The sequence below is a fragment of the Dendrobates tinctorius genome, unplaced genomic scaffold, assembly GCF_039654945.1.
Source record: "Dendrobates tinctorius isolate UK_male_01 unplaced genomic scaffold, ASM3965494v1 ptg000182l, whole genome shotgun sequence".
In the NCBI taxonomy this organism is placed as follows: domain Eukaryota; kingdom Metazoa; phylum Chordata; class Amphibia; order Anura; family Dendrobatidae; genus Dendrobates; species Dendrobates tinctorius.
This window is the reverse complement of record NW_027361849.1, coordinates 462,956-483,187: the sequence shown is the minus strand read 5'-3', so window position 1 is coordinate 483,187 and position 20,232 is coordinate 462,956. Positions and strand designations below refer to the sequence as shown.

Sequence of the window (20,232 nt, the reverse complement as noted above, 5' to 3'; positions counted from 1 at the left end):
CTCCTCTGCCCCCAGGTCCCCTCCTCTGCCCCCCTCAGGTCCCCTCCTCTGCCCCCAGGTCCCCTCCTCTGCCCCCCGCGCTCCCGGTCCCCTCCTCTGCCCCCAGGTCCTCTGCCCCCTCAGGTCCCCTCCTCTGCCCCCCTCAGGTCCCCTCCTCTGCCCCCTCAGGTCCCCTCCTCTGCCCCCCGCGCTCCCGGTCCCCTCCTCTGCCCCCAGGTCCTCTGCCCCCTTAGGTCCCCTCCTCTGCCCCCCAGGTCCCCTCCTCTGCCCCCCGCGCTCCCGGTCCCCTCCCCGGCGCGCTGGATGGGGCTGTGCCGCCGTCCTCCTCAGTCTCCTCCTCCTCAGTCCCCGGTCCGGTCTCCGCTGCTCCTCTCCCCGGTGTCCGGGTGCTGCCCTTGCCGTGGTCATGCTGCTGCTCCTGGTGCTCGCCCTGCTGCCGCCGCCCGCCGCCGGACACTACGAGCTGCTGGGCACCTGCCGGATGATCTGTGACCCGTACACCGGGCTCCCTCCGCGCTCCCCGGGAGAAGCTCCGCAGGACCTCAGCGGGGCCCCGCCGCCCTTCATCCAGGGACCCAAGGGGGATCCAGGCAGACCGGGGAAGCCGGGGGCGCGGGGCCCCCCAGGAGAGCCGGGACCCCCAGGACTGCGTGGCCCCCCGGGGGAGCGGGGGCCGCCGGGGGGCGCGGAGGCTGCGGGGTCTCCTGCTCTCCCCCGCATCGCCTTCTATGTCGGGCTGAAGAGTCCTCACGAGGGCTACGAGCTGCTCAAGTTTGACGATGTCGTGACCAATGTCGGGGAGCACTATGACCCCAGCACCGGGAAGTTCACCTGCGAGGTCCCGGGCGTCTACTACTTCACCTACCACATCCTGATGAGAGGGGGAGACGGCACCAGCATGTGGGCAGACCTGTGCAAGAACGGCCAGGTGAGGAGCCGGGGGGCAGACCTGTGCAAGAACGGCCAGGTGAGGAGCCGGGGGGCAGACCTGTGCAAGAACGGCCAGGTGAGGAGCCGGGGGGCAGACCTGTGCAAGAACGGCCAGGTGAGGAGCCGGGGGGCAGACCTGTGCAAGAACGGCCAGGTGAGGAGCCGGGGGGCAGACCTGTGCAAGAACGGCCAGGTGAGGAGCCGGGGGGCAGACCTGTGCAAGAACGGCCAGGTGAGGAGCCGGGGGGCAGACCTGTGCAAGAACGGCCAGGTGAGGAGCCGGGGGGCAGACCTGTGCAAGAACGGCCAGGTGAGGAGCCGGGGGGCAGACCTGTGCAAGAACGGCCAGGTGAGGAGCCGGGGGGCAGACCTGTGCAAGAACGGCCAGGTGAGGAGCCGGGGGGCAGACCTGTGCAAGAACGGCCAGGTGAGGAGCTGGGGGGCAGACCTGTGCAAGAACGGCCAGGTGAGGAGCTGGGGGGCAGACCTGTGCAAGAACGGCCAGGTGAGGAGCTGGGGAGAGCAGAGAGGAGCTGGGGGGCAGGTGAGGAGCTGAGGGGCGCAGAGAGGAGCTGGGGGGCAGGTGAGGAGCTGAGGGGAGCAGAGAGGAGCTGGGGGGCAGGTGAGGAGCTGGGGGGAGCAGAGAGGAGCTGGGGGGCAGGTGAGGAGCTGGGGGGCAGGTGAGGAGCTGAGGGGCGCAGAGAGGAGCTGGGGGGCAGGTGAAGAGCTGAGGGGCAGGTGAGGAGCTGGGGGGAGGGTGAGGAACTGGGGGGCAGGTGAGGGGCAGGTGAGGAGCTGGGGGCAGGTAAGGAGCTGGGGGAGAAGGTGAGGAGCTGAGGGCAGGTGAGGAGCTGGGGGGCGAGAGAGGAGCTGAGGGGAGCAGAGAGGAACCTGGGGAGCAGGTGAGGAGCTGGGGAGCAGGTGAGGAACCTGGGGAGCAGGTGAGGAGCTGGGGAGCAGGTGAGGAACCTGGGGAGCAGGTGAGGAACCTGGGGGAGAAGGTGAGGAGCTGGGGGAGAAGGTGAGGAGCTGGGGGAGAAGGTGAGGAGCTGAGGGCAGGTGAGGAGCTGGGGGGCGAGAGAGGAGCTGAGGGGAGCAGAGAGGAGCTGGGGGGCAGGTGAGGAGCTGAGGGGAGCAGAGAGGACCCTGGGGGGCAGGTGAGGAGCTGGGGGGCAGGTGAGGAGCTGAGGGGAGCAGAGAGGACCTGGGGGGCAGGTGAGGAGCTGGGGGAGAAGGTGATGAGCTGGGGGGGCAGGTGAGGAGCTGAGGGGAGCAGAGAGGAGCTGGGGAGCAGGTGAGGAGCTGGGGGAGCAGGTGAGGAGCTGGGGGAGCAGGTGAGGAGCTGGGGGGCAGGTGAGGAGCTGGGGAGCAGAGAGGAACCTGGGAAGCAGGTGAGGAGCTGGGGGGCAGGTGAGGAGCTGGGGAGCAGAGAGGAACCTGGGCGAGCAGGTGAGCTGGGGGAGAAGGTGAGGAGCTGGGGGGCAGGTGAGGAGCTGGGGGGAGCAGAGAGGAGCTGGGGGGCAGGTGAGGAGCTGGGGGGAGCAGAGAGGAGCTGGGGAGCAGGTGAGGAGCTGGGGGAGCAGGTGAGGAGCTGGGGGAGCAGGTGAGGAGCTGGGGGGCAGGTGAGGAGCTGGGGAGCAGAGAGGAACCTGGGAAGCAGGTGAGGAGCTGGGGGGCAGGTGAGGAGCTGGGGAGCAGAGAGGAACCTGGGCGAGCAGGTGAGCTGGGGGAGAAGGTGAGGAGCTGGGGGGCAGGTGAGGAGCTGGGGGGAGCAGAGAGGAGCTGGGGGGCAGGTGAGGAGCTGGGGGGCAGGTGAGGAGCTGAGGGGCGCAGAGAGGAGCTGGGGGGCAGGTGAGCGGCAGGTGAGGACCTGGGGGGCAGGTGAGGAGCTGAGGGGCGCAGAGAGGAGCTGGGGGGCAGGTGAAGAGCTGAGGGGCAGGTGAGGAGCTGGGGGCAGGTGAGGAGCTGGGGGGCAGAGAGGAGCTGAGGGGCGGCTGAGGTGCTGGGGGGAGCAGAGAGGAACCTGGGGAGCAGGTGAGGAGCTGGGGGAGAAGGTGAGGAGCTGGGGGAGAAGGTGAGGAGCTGAGGGCAGGTGAGGAGCTGGGGGGCGAGAGAGGAGCTGAGGGGAGCAGAGAGGAGCTGGGGGGCAGGTGAGGAGCTGAGGGGAGCAGAGAGGACCCTGGGGGGCAGGTGAGGAGCTGGGGGGCAGGTGAGGAGCTGAGGGGAGCAGAGAGGACCTGGGGGGCAGGTGAGGAGCTGGGGGAGAAGGTGAGGAGCTGGGGGGCAGGTGAGGAACCTGGGGGGCAGGTGAGGAGCTGGGGGGCAGGTGAGGAGCTGAGGGGAGCAGAGAGGAACCTGGGGGGCAGGTGAGGAGCTGGGGGAGAAGGTGATGAGCTGGGGGGGCAGGTGAGGAGCTGAGGGGAGCAGAGAGGAGCTGGGGAGCAGGTGAGGAGCTGGGGGAGCAGGTGAGGAGCTGGGGGAGCAGGTGAGGAGCTGGGGGAGCAGGTGAGGAGCTGGGGGAGCAGGTGAGGAGCTGGGGGGCAGGTGAGGAGCTGGTGAGCAGAGAGGAACCTGGGAAGCAGGTGAGGAGCTGGGGGGCAGGTGAGGAGCTGGGGAGTAGAGAGGAACCTGGGCGAGCAGGTGAGCTGGGGGAGAAGGTGAGGAGCTGGGGGGCAGGTGAGGAGCTGGGGGGCAGGTGAGGAGCTGGGGGCAGGTGAGGAGCTGGGGGAGCAGGTGAGGAGCTGGGGGGGCAGGTGAGGGAACTGGGGAGCAGGTGAGGAACTGGGGGGCAGGTGAGGAGCTGGGGAGAGCAGGTGAGGAGCTGGGGAGAGCAGGTGAGGAGCTGGGGGAGAAGGTGAGGAGCTGGGGGAGAAGGTGAGGAGCTGGGGGAGAAGGTGAGGAGCTGGGGGGGCAGGTGAGGAGGTGGGGAGCAGGTGAGGAAGCTGGGGAGCAGGTGAGGAAGCTGGGGAGCAGGTGAGGAACCTGGGGGAGCAGGTGAGGAACCTGGGGGAGCAGGTGAGGAACCTGGGGGAGCAGGTGAGGAGCTGGGGGGAGCAGGTGAGGAGCCTGGGGGCAGGTGAGGAGCTGGGGAGCGGGCGAGGAGCTGGGGGAACAGGTGAGGAGCTGGGGGAACGTGGGAGCAGGTGAGGAGCTGGGGAGCGGAGAGGAACTGGGAGAACAGGTGAGGAACCTGGGGGAGCAGGTGAGCTGGGGAGCAGAGAGGAGCTGGGGAGCAGGTGAGGAGCTGGGGGAGCAGGTGAGGAGCTGGGGGAGAAGGTGAGGAGCTGGGGGAGAAGGTGAGGAGCTGGGGGAGAAGGTGAGGAGCTGGGGGGCAGGTGAAGAGCTTGGGGGGCAGGTGAGGAGCTGGGGAGCAGAGAGGAACCTGGGAAGCAGGTGAGGAGCTGGGGAGCAGAGAGGAACCTGGGGAGCAGGTGAGGAGCTGGGGAGCAGTGAGGAACCTGGGGAGCAGGTGAGGAACCTGGGGGAGAAGGTGAGGAGCTGGGGGAGCAGGTGAGGAGCTGGGGGAGAAGGTGAGGAGCTGGGGAGAAGGTGAGGAGCTGGGGGGCAGGTGAGGAGCTGGGGGAGAAGGTGAGGAGCTGGGGGGCAGGTGAAGAGCTGGGGGGCAGGTGAGGAGCTGGGGAGCAGAGAGGAACCCCGGTGAGCAGTTGAGGAGCTGGAGGGGAAGCAGGAGAGGAGCTGGGGGAAAAAGAGAGGAACCTGGGTGAGCAGTTGAGGAGCTGGAGAGGAATCTGGGGAAGCGGGAAAGGAGCGGGGGGAACACAAGAGAGGAATCTGGGGGAGCAGTTGAGGAGCTGGAGAGGAATCTGGGGAAGCTGGAAAGGAGCAGGGGGAACAAGAGAGGAACCTGGGGGAGCAGTTGAAGAGCGGGAAAAGAACCTGGGCAAGCAGTTGAGGAGCCAGAGAGGAACCTGGGGAAGTGGAAGAGGAGCTAGGGGAGCAAGAGAGGAACCTTGGGGTGCAGTTAAGGAGCTGCAGAGGAACCGGGGAAGCGGGAGAGGAGCATAGAGGAACCTAGGGGAGCGAGAGAGGGACTGGATGAGCGGGCGAGGAGAATGGAGGAAGGGGAGAGGAACCTGAGGTAGCTGGGGACAAGCAAGGTGGAGCTGGGTAAGCGGGGTAAAAGAATGATCATAGATGACTAACAAGGGATTGGGGCAGCTGTGGTGATTCTCGGGATGACCACAGATAGTTATTAGACTAGTGGCCAGCCTAGTGAGGAGGTGAGGAGCAGGTGAGGAGCTGGGGGAGCAGGTGAGGAGCTGGGGGGCAGGTGAGGAGCTGGGGAGCAGAGAGGAACCTGGGAAGCAGGTGAGGAGCTGGGGGGCAGGTGAGGAGCTGGGGAGCAGAGAGGAACCTGGGCGAGCAGGTGAGCTGGGGGAGAAGGTGAGGAGCTGGGGGGCAGGTGAGGAGCTGGGGGGCAGGTGAGGAGCTGGGGGCAGGTGAGGAGCTGGGGGAGCAGGTGAGGAGCTGGGGGGGCACGTGAGGGAACTGGGGAGCAGGTGAGGAACTGGGGGGCAGGTGAGGAGCTGGGGAGAGCAGGTGAGGAGCTGGGGGAGAAGGTGAGGAGCTGGGGGAGAAGATGAGGAGCTGGGGGGCAGGTGAGGAGCTGGGGAGCAGGTGAGGAACCTGGGGGAGCAGGTGAGGAACCTGGGGGAGCAGGTGAGGAGCTGGGGGGGAGCAGGTGAGGAGCCTGGGGGGCAGGTGAGGAGCTGGGGAGCGGGCGAGGAGCTGGGGGAACAGGTGAGGAGCTGGGGGAACGTGGGAGCAGGTGAGGAGCTGGGGAGCGGAGAGGAACTGGGAGAACAGGTGAGGAACCTGGGGGAGCAGGTGAGGAACGGGGGAGCAGGTGAGCTGGGGAGCAGGTGAGGAGCTGGGGGAGCAGGTGAGGAGGTGGGGGAGAAGGTGAGGAGCTGGGGGAGAAGGTGAGGAGCTGGGGGAGAAGGTGAGGAGCTGGGGGGCAGGTGAAGAGCTTGGGGGGCAGGTGAGGAGCTGGGGAGCAGAGAGGAACCTGGGAAGCAGGTGAGGAGCTGGGGAGCAGAGAGGAACCTGGGGAGCAGGTGAGGAGCTGGGGAGCAGGTGAGGAACCTGGGGAGCAGGTGAGGAACCTGGGGGAGAAGGTGAGGAGCTGGGGGAGCAGGTGAGGAGCTGGGGGAGAAGGTGAGGAGCTGGGGAGAAGGTGAGGAGCTGGGGGGCAGGTGAGGAGCTGGGGGAGAAGGTGAGGAGCTGGGGGGCAGGTGAAGAGCTGGGGGGCAGGTGAGGAGCTGGGGAGCAGAGAGGAACCTGGGAAGCAGGTGAGGAGCTGGGGAGCAGAGAGGAACCTGGGGAGCAGGTGAGGAGCTGGGGGAGCAGGTGAGGAGCTGGGGGGCAGGTGAGGAGCTGAGGGCAGGTGAGCTGGGGGAGCAGGTGAGGAGCTGGGGGGGCAGGTGAGGGAACTGGGGAGCAGGTGAACTGGGGGGCAGGTGAGGAGCTGGGGAGAGCAGGTGAGGAGCTGGGGGAGAAGGTGAGGAGCTGGGGAGCAGGTGAAGAGCCTGGGGATCAGGTGGGGAGCGGAACCTGGGGGAGCAGGTGAGGAGCTGGGGAGAAGGTGAGGAGCTGGGGAGCAGGTGAGGAGCTGGGGAGCAGGTAAGGAACTGGGGGAACAGGTGAGGAGCTGGGGAGCAGGTGAGGAGCCTGGTGGAGCAGGTGAGGAGCTGGGGAGCAGGTGACGAGCGGGAGAGGGAGCTGGGGAGCAGGTGAGGAGCTGGGGAGCAGGCGAGGAACCTGGTGGAGCAGGTGATGAGCTGGGGGCAGAAGGTGAGGAGCTGGGAGCAGGCGAGGAGCCTGGGGTAGCAGAAAGGAACGTGGAAGCAGGTGGGGAGCAGGCGAGGAGCCTGGGGGAGCAGAGAGGAACCTGGGGGAGCAGGTGAGGAACCTGGGGAACAAGTGAGGAGCTGGGGAGCAGAGAGGAACTGGGGGGCGGGCGAAGAGATGGGGAGCGGGTGAGGAGCTGAGGAGTTGGCGAAGAACCGGGGAGCAGAGATGAACTGGGGAGCTGGCGAGGAACTGGGGAGCAGAGAGGAACTGGGGGAGAGGACAAGGAGCCGGCAAATGGGTGAGGAACCTGAGGGAGCAGGTGAGGATCTGTGGAGCAGAGAGGAACTGGGGAGCGGAACTTGGGGAGTGGGAGAGGAACTGGGTAGAGGATGAGGAACTGGGGTGTGGGAGAGAAACTGGGGAGCGGAGAGGAACTGGGGAGGGGAAGTGGGGGAGCGGGAGAGGAACTGCGGAGTGATGATGAACTGTTGAGCGGGAGAGGAACTGGGGGAGCTGAGAGAAACTGGGGAGCGGGAGAGGAATTGGGGAGCGGAGAGGAATTGGGGAGCAGAGAGGAACTGCAGGAGCGGACAAGGAGCAGGAAAATGGGTGAGGAACCTGAGGGAGCAGGTGAGGAACTGGGAAGAAGATGAACTGGGGAGCAGGAGAGGAACTGGGGGAAAAAAGAGAGGAACCTGGGTGAGCAGTTGAGCAGCTGGAGAGGAACCTGGGGAAGCGGGAAAGGAGCGGGGGGAACACAAGAGAGGAATCTGGGGGAGCAGTTGAGGAGCGGGAAAAGAACCTGGGCGAGCAGTTGAGGAGCCGGAGAGGAACCTGGGGAAGCGGAAGAGGAGCTAGGGGAGCAAGAGAGGAACCTTGGGGTGCAGTTAAGGAGCAAAAGAGGAACCGGGGAAGCGGGAGAGAAACTGGGGAGCGGGAGAGGAACTGGGGAGCGGAGAGGAACTGGGGGAGAAGAGAGAAACTGGGGAGGGGAAGAGGAACTGGGGGAGCGGAGAGGAATTGGGGAGTGGAGAGGAACTGGGGAGCAGAGAGGAACTGGGGAGCAGGAGAGGAACTGGGGGAGTGGACATGGAGCAGAAAAATAGGTGAGGAACCTGGGGGAGCAGGTGAGGAGTTGGGGAGCGGGAGAGGAACTGGGGAGTGGGAGAGAAACTGGGGAGCGGGAGAAGAGCTGGGGAGTGGGAGAGGACCTGGGGGGGCGAGCAAAGAACTGGGGGATCGGGCAGGGAGCTGAGGGAGTGTGTGAGGAGCATGGAGGAACAAGAGAAGAGCCTGTGGGAGCGAATGAGGAGTATGGAAGATCGGAAATGGAACTGGGGTAGCGGGCGAGGAGCATGGAGGAACAAGAGAGAAACCTGGGGATGCATATGAGGAGCTGGAGAGGAACCTGGGGAAGCAGGACAGGAACCCCGGTGAGCAGTTGAGGAGCTGGAGGGGAAGCAGGAGAGGAGCTGGGGGAAAAAGAGAGGAACCTGGGTGAGCAGTTGAGGAGCTGGAGAGGAATCTGGGGAAGCGGGAAAGGAGCGGGGGGAACACAAGAGAGGAATCTGGGGGAGCAGTTGAGGAGCTGGAGAGGAATCTGGGGAAGCTGGAAAGGAGCAGGGGGAACAAGAGAGGAACCTGGGGGAGCAGTTGAAGAGCGGGAAAAGAACCTGGGCAAGCAGTTGAGGAGCCAGAGAGGAACCTGGGGAAGTGGAAGAGGAGCTAGGGGAGCAAGAGAGGAACCTTGGGGTGCAGTTAAGGAGCTGCAGAGGAACCGGGGAAGCGGGAGAGGAGCATAGAGGAACCTAGGGGAGCGAGAGAGGGACTGGATGAGCGGGCGAGGAGAATGGAGGAAGGGGAGAGGAACCTGAGGTAGCTGGGGACAAGCAAGGTGGAGCTGGGTAAGCGGGGTAAAAGAATGATCATAGATGACTAACAAGGGATTGGGGCAGCTGTGGTGATTCTCGGGATGACCACAGATAGTTATTAGACTAGTGGCCAGTGGGGAGTATTTCAGGGTAATTATAAGAGAAGTTGTCCCGACAGCAGGGAGTGGGGCCTGGAGGCAACTGGCACCTATTGGCCCGATGCCAGTGGATGATAGTGGGGGTCCGGCAATACTCAGCAGGGATGGAGGATAATAATAAGGGGTCTTGTGTTACTCAGCAGGGACTGAAAATGATAATGGTAGTCCGATAATACTCAGCGGTGATTGAGGATGATAATGGGGGTCCGGTAGTATTTAACTGTGAGGCCGGGGTCACACTGGGGAGGAATACGGCCGAGTGAGAGGCACTAAAAGCCGCATTACACACGGACCAATGATTCTCTATGGGGTCCCTCGCACCAGCCGTATATTTCTCATCCGTATTCTACGCTCCGTGCTAATCGCAGCATGCTGTGACTGTCAGCGTACTACGCCCGTAATACGCCAATGTAAGTCTATGGGTGCGCAAAAAATACGGATTATACACGGACCACACATGTGACTTGTGAGAAATACGCACCAGGTGTCTTTTAGCAAAGCCGACAATTCAGTGCGCGATACAGTAAACTCACACTGACAGGTTTAATAAAGAAAGAAAGAATAGATATAGACACATAGAATACATATAGAATACATGTGTATATATATATATATATATCTATATATATGCATTCTATGTGTTTATATCTATTCTTTGCTTTCTGTTATAAACCCTGTCATAGGGCTCCATTATATGTCCATTTTGCAAGCCTGCGAGAAAATCTCACCATACGGATTACATACGGATGCTGACATGCGCAAAATACGCGACCGCACCTTGACTACGGATGACATACGGAGCACTGTTTAGGGGTCTGTCATCCGTATTACGCATGTAAACTACGGACCGTATTTTGCGCATGTTAGTGTGACCCCGGCCTGACTAAGGATAATGGGGGTAAGGTAATACTCAGCAGGGACTGAAGATTAGAAAATGAGGGTCCGGTAATACTCAGCATGGATGAACGATAATAATACTCAGCCTGAACTGAAGAAGATACTGGGGGTCCGGTAATACTAATCTGTGACTGAGGATGATAATGGGGGTCCGGTAATACTCAATGGTGACTGAGCATGATAATGGGGGTCCGGTAATACTAATCTGTGACTGAGGATGATAATGAGGGTCCGGTATCACTCAGTGGTGACTGAGGATGATAATGAGGGTCCGGTATCACTCAGTGGTGACTGAGGATGATAATGGGGGTCCGGTAATACTCAATGGTGACTGAGGATGATAATGGGGGTCCGGTATCACTCAGTGGTGACTGAGCATGATAATGGGGGTCCGGTATCACTCAGTGGTGACTGAGGATGATAATGGGGGTCCGGTATCACTCAGTGGTGACTGAGGATGATAATGGGGGTCCGGTATCACTCAGTGGTGACTGAGGATGATAATGGGGGTCCGGTATCACTCAGTGGTGACTGAGCATGATAATGGGGGTCCGGTATCACTCAGTGGTGATTGAGGATGATAATGGGGGTCCGGTAATACTCAATGGTGACTGAGCATGATAATGGGGGTCCGGTATCACTCAGTGGTGACTGAGCATGATAATGGGGGTCCGGTATCACTCAGTGGTGACTGAGGATGATAATGGGGGTCCGGTATCACTCAGTGGTGACTGAGGATGATAATGGGGGTCCGGTATCACTCAGTGGTGACTGAGGATGATAATGGGGGTCCGGTAATACTCAATGGTGACTGAGCATGATAATGAGGGTCCGGTATCACTCAGTGGTGATTGAGGATGATAATGGGGGTCCGGTAATACTCAATGGTGACTGAGCATGATAATGGGGGTCCGGTATTACTCAGTGGTGACTGAGCATGATAATGGGGTCCGGTATCACTCAGTGGTGACTGAGGATGATAATGGGGGTCCGGTATCACTCAGTGGTGACTGAGGATGATAATGGGGGTCCGGTATCACTCAGTGGTGACTGAGGATGATAATGGGGGTCCGGTATCACTCAGTGGTGATTGAGGATGATAATGGGGGTCCAGTATCACTCAGTAGTGATAGAGGATGATAATGGGGGTCCTGTAATACTCAGTGGTGACTGAGGATGATGATGGGGGTCCGGTATCACTCAGCGGTGACTGAGGATAAAACCTCAGCCCATCTTGCCTAAACACATTGCACAAAAAAATTCTTACATTTCAAAGAACTACTTGCTCTTTATCTTCCTACTCCTACTGATTTCAGGGGACATCTCCCCCAACCCCAGTCCACCATCCCTCAACCTCAACCCCTACGCTACCTCACATCAAAACCTTACTAACCTTATTAATATTAGTTGCACTCCTTCATCTCCTTTTTTTTTAATTGTGCCCTCTGGAATCCACGGTCTGTATGTAACAAACTTCCTTTCCTGCACAATTACTTTCTGAACAACTCCCATTTTTTTCTATTATCCCCGCTGTAGTGATACCAGTCCTGGATCTGCTGTAGTGATACCAGTCCTGGGTCTGCTGTGGTGATATACCAGTCCTGAGCCCACTGTAGTGATACCAGTCCTGAGCCCACTGTAGTGATACCAGTCCTGAGCCCGCTATGGTGATACCAGTCCTGGGCCTGCTGTAGTGATACCAGTCCTGGGTCTGCTGTAGTGATACCAGTCCTGGGTCTGCTGTAGTGATACCAGTCCTGGGCCCGCTGTGGTGATACCAGTACTGGGCCCGCTGTGGTGATACCAGTCCTGGGCCTGCTGTAGTGATACCAGTCCTGAGCCCGCTGTGGTGATACCAGTCCTGGGCCTGCTGTAGTGATGCCAGTCCTGGGTCTGCTGTAGTGATACCAGTCCTGGGTTTGCTGTAGTGATACCAGTCCTGGGTCTGCTGTAGTGATACCAGTCCTGGGCCCGCTGTGGTGATACCAGTCCTGGGTCTGCTGTAGTGATGCCAGTCCTGGGCCCGCTGTAGTGATACCAGTCCTGGGTCTGCTGTAGTGATGCCAGTCCTGGGTCTGCTGTAGTGATACCAGTCCTGGGTCTGCTGTAGTGATACCAGTCCTGGGTCTGCTGTAGTGATACCAGTCCTGGGTCTGCTGTAGTGATACCAGTCCTGGGCCCGCTGTGGTGATACCAGTCCTGGGTCTGCTGTAGTGATGCCAGTCCTGGGCCCGCTGTAGTGATACCAGTCCTGGGTCTGCTGTAGTGATGCCAGTCCTGGGTCTGCTGTAGTGATACCAGTCCTGGGTCTGCTGTAGTGATACCAGTCCTGGGCCCGCTGTGGTGATACCAGTCCTGGGTCTGCTGTAGTGATACCAGTCCTGGGTCTGCTGTAGTGATACCAGTCCTGGGTCTGCTGTAGTGATACCAGTCCTGGGTCTGCTGTAGTGATACCAGTCCTGGGTCTGCTGTAGTGATACCAGTCCAGGGTCTGCTGTGGTGATACCAGTCCTGGGTCTGCTGTAGTGATACCAGTCCTGGGCCTACTGTAGTGATACCAGTCCTGAGCCCGCTGTAGTGATACCGCTGTAGTGATACCAATCCTGGGCCCGCTGTGGGGATACCAATCCTGGGCCTGCTGTAGTGATACCAGTCCTGGGCCCGCTGTGGTGATACCAATCCTGGGCCTGCTGTAGTGATACCAGTCCTGGGCCCGCTGTGGTGATACCAGTCCTGGGCCCGCTGTGGTGATACCAGTCCTGGGCCCGCTGTGGTGATACCAGTCCTGGGCCCGCTGTAGTGATGCCAGTCCTGGGCCCGCTGTAGTGATACCAGTCCTGGGCCCGCTGTAGTGATACCAGTCCTGGGCCTACTGTAGTGATCCCAGTCCTGGGCCTACTGTAGTGATACTAGTCCTGGGTCTGCTGTAGTGATACCAGTCCTGGGCCCGCTGTGGTGATACCAGTCCTGGGCCTGCTGTAGTGATACCAGTCCTGGGCCCGCTGTGGTGATACCAGTCCTGGGCCCGCTGTGGTGATACCAGTCCTGGGCCCGCTGTAGTGATCCCAGTCCTGGGTCTGCTGTAGTGATGCCAGTCCTGGGCCCGCTGTAGTGATACCAGTCCTGGGCCCGCTGTAGTGATACCAGTCCTGGGCCCGCTGTGGTGATACCAGTCCTGGGCCTACTGTAGTGATACTAGTCCTGGGCCTGCTGTAGTGATACCAGTCCTGGGCCTGCTGTAGTGATCCCAGTCCTGGGTCTGCTGTAGTGATACCAGTCCTGGGCCTGCTGTAGTGATACCAGTCCTGGGCCCGCTGTGGTGATACCAGTCCTGGGCCCGCTGTAGTGATACCAGTCCTGGGCCCGCTGTGGTGATAACAGTCCTGGGCCCGCTGTGGTGATACCAGTCCTGGGCCCGCTGTGGTGATACCAGTCCTGGGCCTGCTGTAGTGATACCAGTCCTGGGCCCGCTGTAGTGATACCAGTCCTGGGCCCGCTGTGGTGATACCAGTCCTGGGCCTACTGTAGTGATACCAGTCCTGGGTCTGCTGTAGTGATCCCAGTCCTGGGTCTGCTGCCTGTAGTGATCCCAGTCCTGGGTCTGCTGTAGTGATCCCAGTCCTGGGTCTGCTGTATTGATACCAGTCCTGGGCCCGCTGTAGTGATACCAGTCCTGGGCCCGCTGTGGTGATACCAGTCCTGGGCCTACTGTAGTGATCCCAGTCCTGGGCCCGCTGTAGTGATCCCAGTCCTTGGCCTGCTGTAGTGATACCAGTCCTGGGTCTGCTGTAGTGATACCAGTCCTGGGCCTGCTGTAGTGATACCAGTCCTGGGCCCGCTGTAGTGATACCAGTCCTGGGCCCGCTGTAGTGATACCAATCCTGGGCCCGCTGTAGTCATCCCAGTTGTCAGGAAAGTATGAGTTATCGCGTAAATAACCGAAGCATCCATCCAGTGCTGCCTGCTGCATCTCCTTGGGTTGTGAATCACATGCCCCACCCCCGTTAGGTTTTTGCAGTGTAACACTGAGCTTCTCATGCTGCGACCCCCCTCCGAGCTGCAGGCCCCCCCCGACCTCTTTACCCTGTTGGAATGTGCACTCACCCCTCCCGTCAACGAGCTTTGTGTAATGAGAGATCATGGTCTGCCGGGCTCAAGCAGGAAGTAACTGGCAGGAAGTTTTCCAGCCACATGTTACTTTGTTTATTTCAGATCAAATTTAATAACACACTATAAGCCTAGAGACAGGAAACCTATATTATTGGGATCGGTATAGTTAAAGCTACACGCAGCATCGTTTTGCGACTTCTGCGTCCACCAGAAACTGAGAAAAGGGTATAAGCCTCCCAGTGATACACAGACATATGATGTTTGGTATCTAAAGAAAGATAAATTCCTAACCGAACATATGATGCCCCTGTCGTCACTCTGCGAGCTCCCCAGCCGGAGATATGGCAACTAGACGTTTTTAATAACTTTCCAAAAGGGGCAGGCCCAGCCCACCAAGTGAGGACAGCAAGGGGGGAGCCCCTTGTTTTGGGCAAAGGTATAATGCTCAGATGCTCAATCAGGAGTGCGTTCAGACCTCGGGAAGACAGCTATATCATCCATGCTGTTGACTGAATCTCTGTCCCTGGGATCTCACCTCCCCTCATCAACACGTCATACCAGTGACTGAGGTGTAGTAAGTTTCTTATTTTAATCCCTTTTATTTGTAACTGTCTGTACATACTGAATTTTGTCTCCTTTTGTAATATCTTCTGTATTTTTGTAAACACTGTCTATATTTTCTGGAGTAATTCTATAAAATTTACTAGTTTCATTTTCCTTGCTCGAATGAACCGCCACGTCCTCCGCACTAAACTATGCTACCTTGTGGGTGGGCTCCTGACCCGATTTCGATTTTAAAGTAAAATGAGGAGCTGGTGGCAGCAAAGTGTTCTGGGGGATTTGGAAGACTCTGGCAGTGATGGAACTTATTTTATGTGTGTATTTCCGGCCTGAAACTGGAGATATACATACCGCCTCCACTGCAGAGTGCCCATGTGACGAACGGGGGGTCCCGCTGCCACCAAAACGCGACGGACAGTGGACCCTGTGTCACCAATATGTCACGATCCCACCACTGGCACGGGTGTATCAGCGGACGGAGGGACGCGACACACTGCCGGCACACGGCTATCACAGGCAAAGTGGAGGCTTATCTTAGTTATCCCACCACTCGCATCATGTGAAAAAAATGCAGCAAGCTAACCTTGCTTTAACAATTTACCGCAGGGGGGTTATTTTGGATGCCCCACCACTGCTAACAACCTTCCAAGAACTGCGGGGATTTATGTATCTCCCACTTTCTCAGTTCCACTTTGGAACTCGCAGCTCTCCGGTGCCCCCCTTACCCTCAGGTCAGTCAGGGAACTGCACCTAGAATAATTAGTCGCCGGACGGGCTGCTTGTTGTGCACAGACAATTAGGCTACCGCAGTAAGGGAATTGTCAATGCTGTGGCCGCAGCGCCCCTTTACCAATATAAGACCCTTCTGTCCTGCCAACTAGCCCAATCAATCGCACACACCACGCTGCCACCATCCACGCTTTTCTTAATTCACAGAGTTAAATTAAGAGGGTCCGTGGCAAACCCCTGAAATCATTAGCGATTATCTAAAAGAGGTGAATAGTTCATTTCTTAGAGCATGGAGACAAACTGATAATTTTAAGATTTATTCCCAAAAGGGCAGTGATTATACAGATAAAAGTTGCTATAAAGTTGTGACATTAAATATGTACAAATATAAAACAAAGTGGATGAAAGAAGAAAGTACACTTACATGTGGTCAGTTGGTGTTAGGCTACCCATGCGGCTCGGGGGATGGGCGGCCAAACATTCCAAGACATGGGGTAGGTCTGTTCAGCATCCGAACTCCAGCTTAACTGACTTGAATTTGCTAGGGGATAACTATAGACTTGGGTCTGTGACCTCATGAAATGGGGGGTCTGGAGAGGTCCAACCTCCCTCTCTCCAAATTAGGATTTGGCTACAAAACTTAGAATAACTGAATCTAAACGAGAAAAGCCCGTACCACCACACATAGGGCATCATTGTTTGTGATTTAACAAATCCAACAAGAAAACATCAAGAATGCACTAGATAGGACACTCCATTTGGGAGCAATCCATATCTCAATTTCTAGAAGTCTGAGAGTCGTGAAACTTAGGGGTTTAGCCAGCTGGCTTCATCGCCTACACAGTGATATGATTATTATATCTCGACTGTGTATGGTTTTTGCGGTACAGTCTCTTTAATATCACCCATAGTTTCATTCAGCCACAGATCTGAGAACAAAGGACTTACTTTAGCTGTACAGGAGGGGGGAGGAGAAGAATTCTACACTGAGGCTTCAAGAGGAAATGGACGGTTTCATGTTACCAGCAAGCACAGATCTGATAAGGAGGGGGGCTGCAGCTGTGTGACAAAGGGACCTTCTAGAAGGTTCCAGAAACATATCTACAGTACATTACACCTCCCCTTTAGAGGGCGCTATGGAGGCATTACCTGTCCGTAATCGGCCATGCGCACCTCAGCAGGTTCGCCCCGGCGGGACAACCCATCGGCATTGCCATGTTCACTGCCCTTTTTGTGTTGAATAGTAAAGTCGTACTGTTGAAGGGCAAGGCTCCAGCGGAGCAACCTTCCATTGGTTCCAGACACTGTGTGCAACCAGCTCAGAGGGTTGTGGTCGGTTACCACCGTGAAGGTGCGCCCGTACAGGTAGGGCTGCAAGCGTTGCAGTGCCCACACCATGGCCAGACACTCCTTTTCGATGGTCGAGTATGCCACTTCCCTCGGCAAAAGTTTCTGGCTCAGGTACAACACGGGGTGCTCCTGGCTGAGCACAGCACTGAGGCCAAACTTGCTGGCGTCGGTCTGTACCAGAAACGGGCGACTGCTGTCGACTGCTCTCAACACTGGAGAGCTGCACAGGGCTGCTTTCAAAACTTGGAAAGCCGCCTCACAGTCATCTGTCCAGTTGACTGTTTGGGGTAGCCTCTGCTTGGTGAGGTCAGTCAAGGGTTTTGCAAGGGCCCTATAGTCTTGAAAAACCTCCTATAGTACCCTGCAGTGCCCAAGAAGGGCTTAAGGGCTTCACCTGTTTCTTGATCCTGGGGGTGGGCCAGAACGCGATTGTGTCCACCTTTTCTGGCTCCGGACTCATGGAACCCCCGCTTACCCGGTGCCCCAGGTAGTGGACCCCGCTCATGCCCATCTGGCACTTTCCCGGCTTGATAGTCAGGCCTGCCTGGTGAAGACCCTTGAGCACCTCCTGGAGATGCTGAAGGTGTTCCTCTCAGGTGGAACTGAAGATGGCGATGTCGTCTAAGTACGCCACTGCGTACTCCTCCAGTCCCCGAAGCAGGTGGTTGACCATCCGCTGGAAAGTGGCAAGGGCATTTTTCATGCCAAAGGGCATGACTGTGGACTTGTACAGTCCAAAGGGGGTGATAAAGGCGGATTTCTACTGCGCCTCAGGGCTCAGGGGAATCTGCCAGTATCCCCGACCCAAATCCATGATGGATATGTACCTTGCTTTCGCCAACCGCTCAAGCAGATCCTCGATGCGCGGCATCGGGTGGGCATCAGAGGTTGTGATGGCGTTGAGCCCCCTGTAGTCCACGCAGAACCGGGTGTTTCGATCTTTTTTAGGCACGAGGACTACAGGTGAAGCCCACGCGCTTTTTGACCGTCGAATCACCCCCAGCCTTAACATCTCATCGATCTCTTGGCACATGACTTGTTGCACCGCCTCAGAGATCCGATAAGGTGTTCGCCGTAGTGGGGCATGATTCCCGGTGTCCACCTCATGAACCACTAACGCCGTCCTCCCAGGTTGGTTGGTGAACACGGCCCGGAAGGGTTCCAGGGTTTCCACCAACTGCGACCGCTGGGATACGGTTAGCAAACCACTTATCTCCATATCCTCAATGGACCCATCGGCCTTGGCTTGGGCCAGCATATCCAGGAGGGGATCTTCCTCCCCATCCTCGGGCAGGTTGCAGACCGGTAGGACGCAAGCTTCACGTTCGTGGTGCGCCTTCACCTTGTTGACGTGAAAGGCCTTGTGCCTACCCCGAGCATGGTCAAGCGTGACCACGTAGGTGACCGGGTTGAGCTGTCGGTGGATGACGTATGGGCCTTCCCAGGTTGCCTGAAGGTTATCCGTTGGTACGGAGACCAGCACCCACACCTTTTGACCCACCTGGTAGGTCCGCTCCCGGGCGTTCTGGTCGTACCAGTGCTTCTGGTCAGCCTGAGCCTGCGTCATGTTGTCATGCACCAACTGCGTCAAGGTCTGCATCTTGTCACGGAAGCGCATGACATAATCCACAATGGACACTTCTGTGGGGTTTGGCTCATCTTCCCAAGATTCTCTTATCAACCCAAGGGGTCCCCGGACTTGCCTGCCATACAGGAGCTCGAAGGGGGAGAACCCGGTCGAGGCCTGCGGAACTTCTCTGTAAGTGAACAGCAGGTGTGGGAGGTACCGCTCCCAGTCGCTCCCTTGAGTCTCAACCAGCATGTGGAGCATCTGTTTGAGGGTACCGTTGAAGCGTTCACACAAACCATTAGTCTGTGGGTGATACGCACTCGATACCAGGTGCTTCACCTGAATTCTCTTACAGAGAACCTCCATTAGGCGAGACATGAATTGGGTCCCTTGATCAGTAAGCATCTCCCTGGGAAATCCTACCCTTGAAAAGATGGTCACCAGTGCGTCAGCCACCTTATCTGCCCTGGTTGAAGACAGAGCTACGGCCTCTGGGTACCGGATAGCGTAGTCTACCACGGTGAGAATGTATCGCTTTCCAGAGCTGCTGGGGACGGCCAGCGGGCCTACAATGTCCACCGCGATTCTCTGGAAGGGCTCCTCTATCACCGGCAAAGGAATAAGGGGAGCCTTAAGAACAGGCCCCGCCTTACCCACTTTTTGACAGGTGGCACAGGAGCGGCAGTAGGTCGTGACATCTGTCCCCATCTTGGGCCAATAGAAGTGTTGAGACAGCCGTGCCTTTGTTTTGCTGATCCCCAAGTGTCCAGAGAGTGGAATCTCATGGGCAATCCGCAACAACAGTTCTGAACTGTAGGGGGACGACTAGCTGTCTTTCCCTCGACCACTCCTTTTGAGGATCTCCGGGTACTGTCTCCCGTTAAAACCTTCCTTGTTCCCAGAACACACTCTCCTTATCAGGCTCGGAGATGGGCGTCTTGGCGTGGTGTCTCAATTTCTCCAGGCTGGCATCTGAGTGCAGAGCAGCCTGGAACTCCTTGCTGGAGGCTGCCAGAAGTGACGTCAGGGTCCCTTCCTTACTGGGACCCTCTGGAACCGGCTCTGGGGTCACCTCTGGTTCAGTCTCACCTGTAGCAGAAGAGGGTCCAGAAGACAGGGTGCTACCTGCTATCTGGGCACTCTGACTGCGTGTGACAGCTGCTATGTATGCTGTCTCCCTGGGGATTTCTACAGACCCACCAATCGGCGCTGCCATGGGCTCTACCTCCCCATCCACCCCCAACACTTCAGGAGCAGTGCTACTTATGGGCCAGTTACCTTCCTCGGTGGCACTGGTCAGCTGCATGGCATTACCTTCCTCATGGTCCCCATGCACCTCCCCATTTCCTTGAGCACCGTTGCTTGCTCCTGCCAGGGGTTCCTCAGCCGGCTCACTCCGCAGAGTACCTGTGGACACATCTACCGTTTCAAAGAAAGGGTTAACAGGTTCAGTCGGCACAGATACATCATCATCATCATTATCACCATTCCTAGGACAAGAATGGTTATCAGATTGCTTTGGTACATTCACATCACCCTCAGCATCATATTTGGGGAAAGAATGGTTGTTAGTTGCATCATTACTCATCAAGGCATTAGCATGTAACACATTCTGATTCCCATCATCATCATCAACACCAGGGTTAACGTTACCCTTATCAGATTGGGGAAGGGTGTCAGGGACATAGTATGCAACCATCCTCCCCAAGTCAGTCCCCAATAGAACATCAGTGGGCAGGTTTTCAGACACTCCCTCCTCTCTCAACCCGCTCCCAGCACCCCAATCAAGAAAAACCCGGGCCACTGGCAAGGGACAATGGGTGCCTCCAATCCCGGTGACAGTCAGGGTATTCCCCTCAACAAACTCTTCAGGGGCCCCCAGTCCAGGACGGATGAGGGTTTGTTCATCCCTGGTGTCCTTGAGGTCTGTAGCAAGACGGGCCCCCACCTGAACAGGTTGAACATTGTCGTCAATCCTCCCAATCACACCTGCCACCAAAAGAACAGAGGCGTTGGGCCCAGAGGCCTTGGCTGGGGGGTTCTTTGGCCTCTCCGGACAGGTGTAACTGAGGTGACCAGGCCGCTTGCAGTGGTGACACAGGCGGCTGTCAGTAGTAGGCCTGGTGTTGGCCACAGGGTCAGGGCCTCCGGAGGGACGGCTAGCTGGGGCACTGGGGTTGGTTTCAGGCTTACTCCCTCTCCAGCTGGTGGTGACTTGCCTCCGCGTCTCTGGCTTCCGGTT

At 58.2% G+C, this 20,232-nt stretch overlaps 1 protein-coding gene across 1 annotated transcript in view; it reads left to right on the top strand.

The window, feature by feature from the left end:
- The first annotated feature begins 310 nt into the window (after positions 1–310).
- C1QL2 (complement C1q like 2) overlaps positions 311–20,232 on the top strand; it is a 43,904-nt gene continuing 23,982 nt past the window's right edge. Inside the window, exon 1 of the mRNA XM_073551889.1 lies at positions 311–928. Coding sequence (XP_073407990.1) covers positions 407–928 — 522 coding nt within the window. The 5' untranslated portion in view covers positions 311–406. The remainder of the gene's footprint in view (positions 929–20,232) is intronic.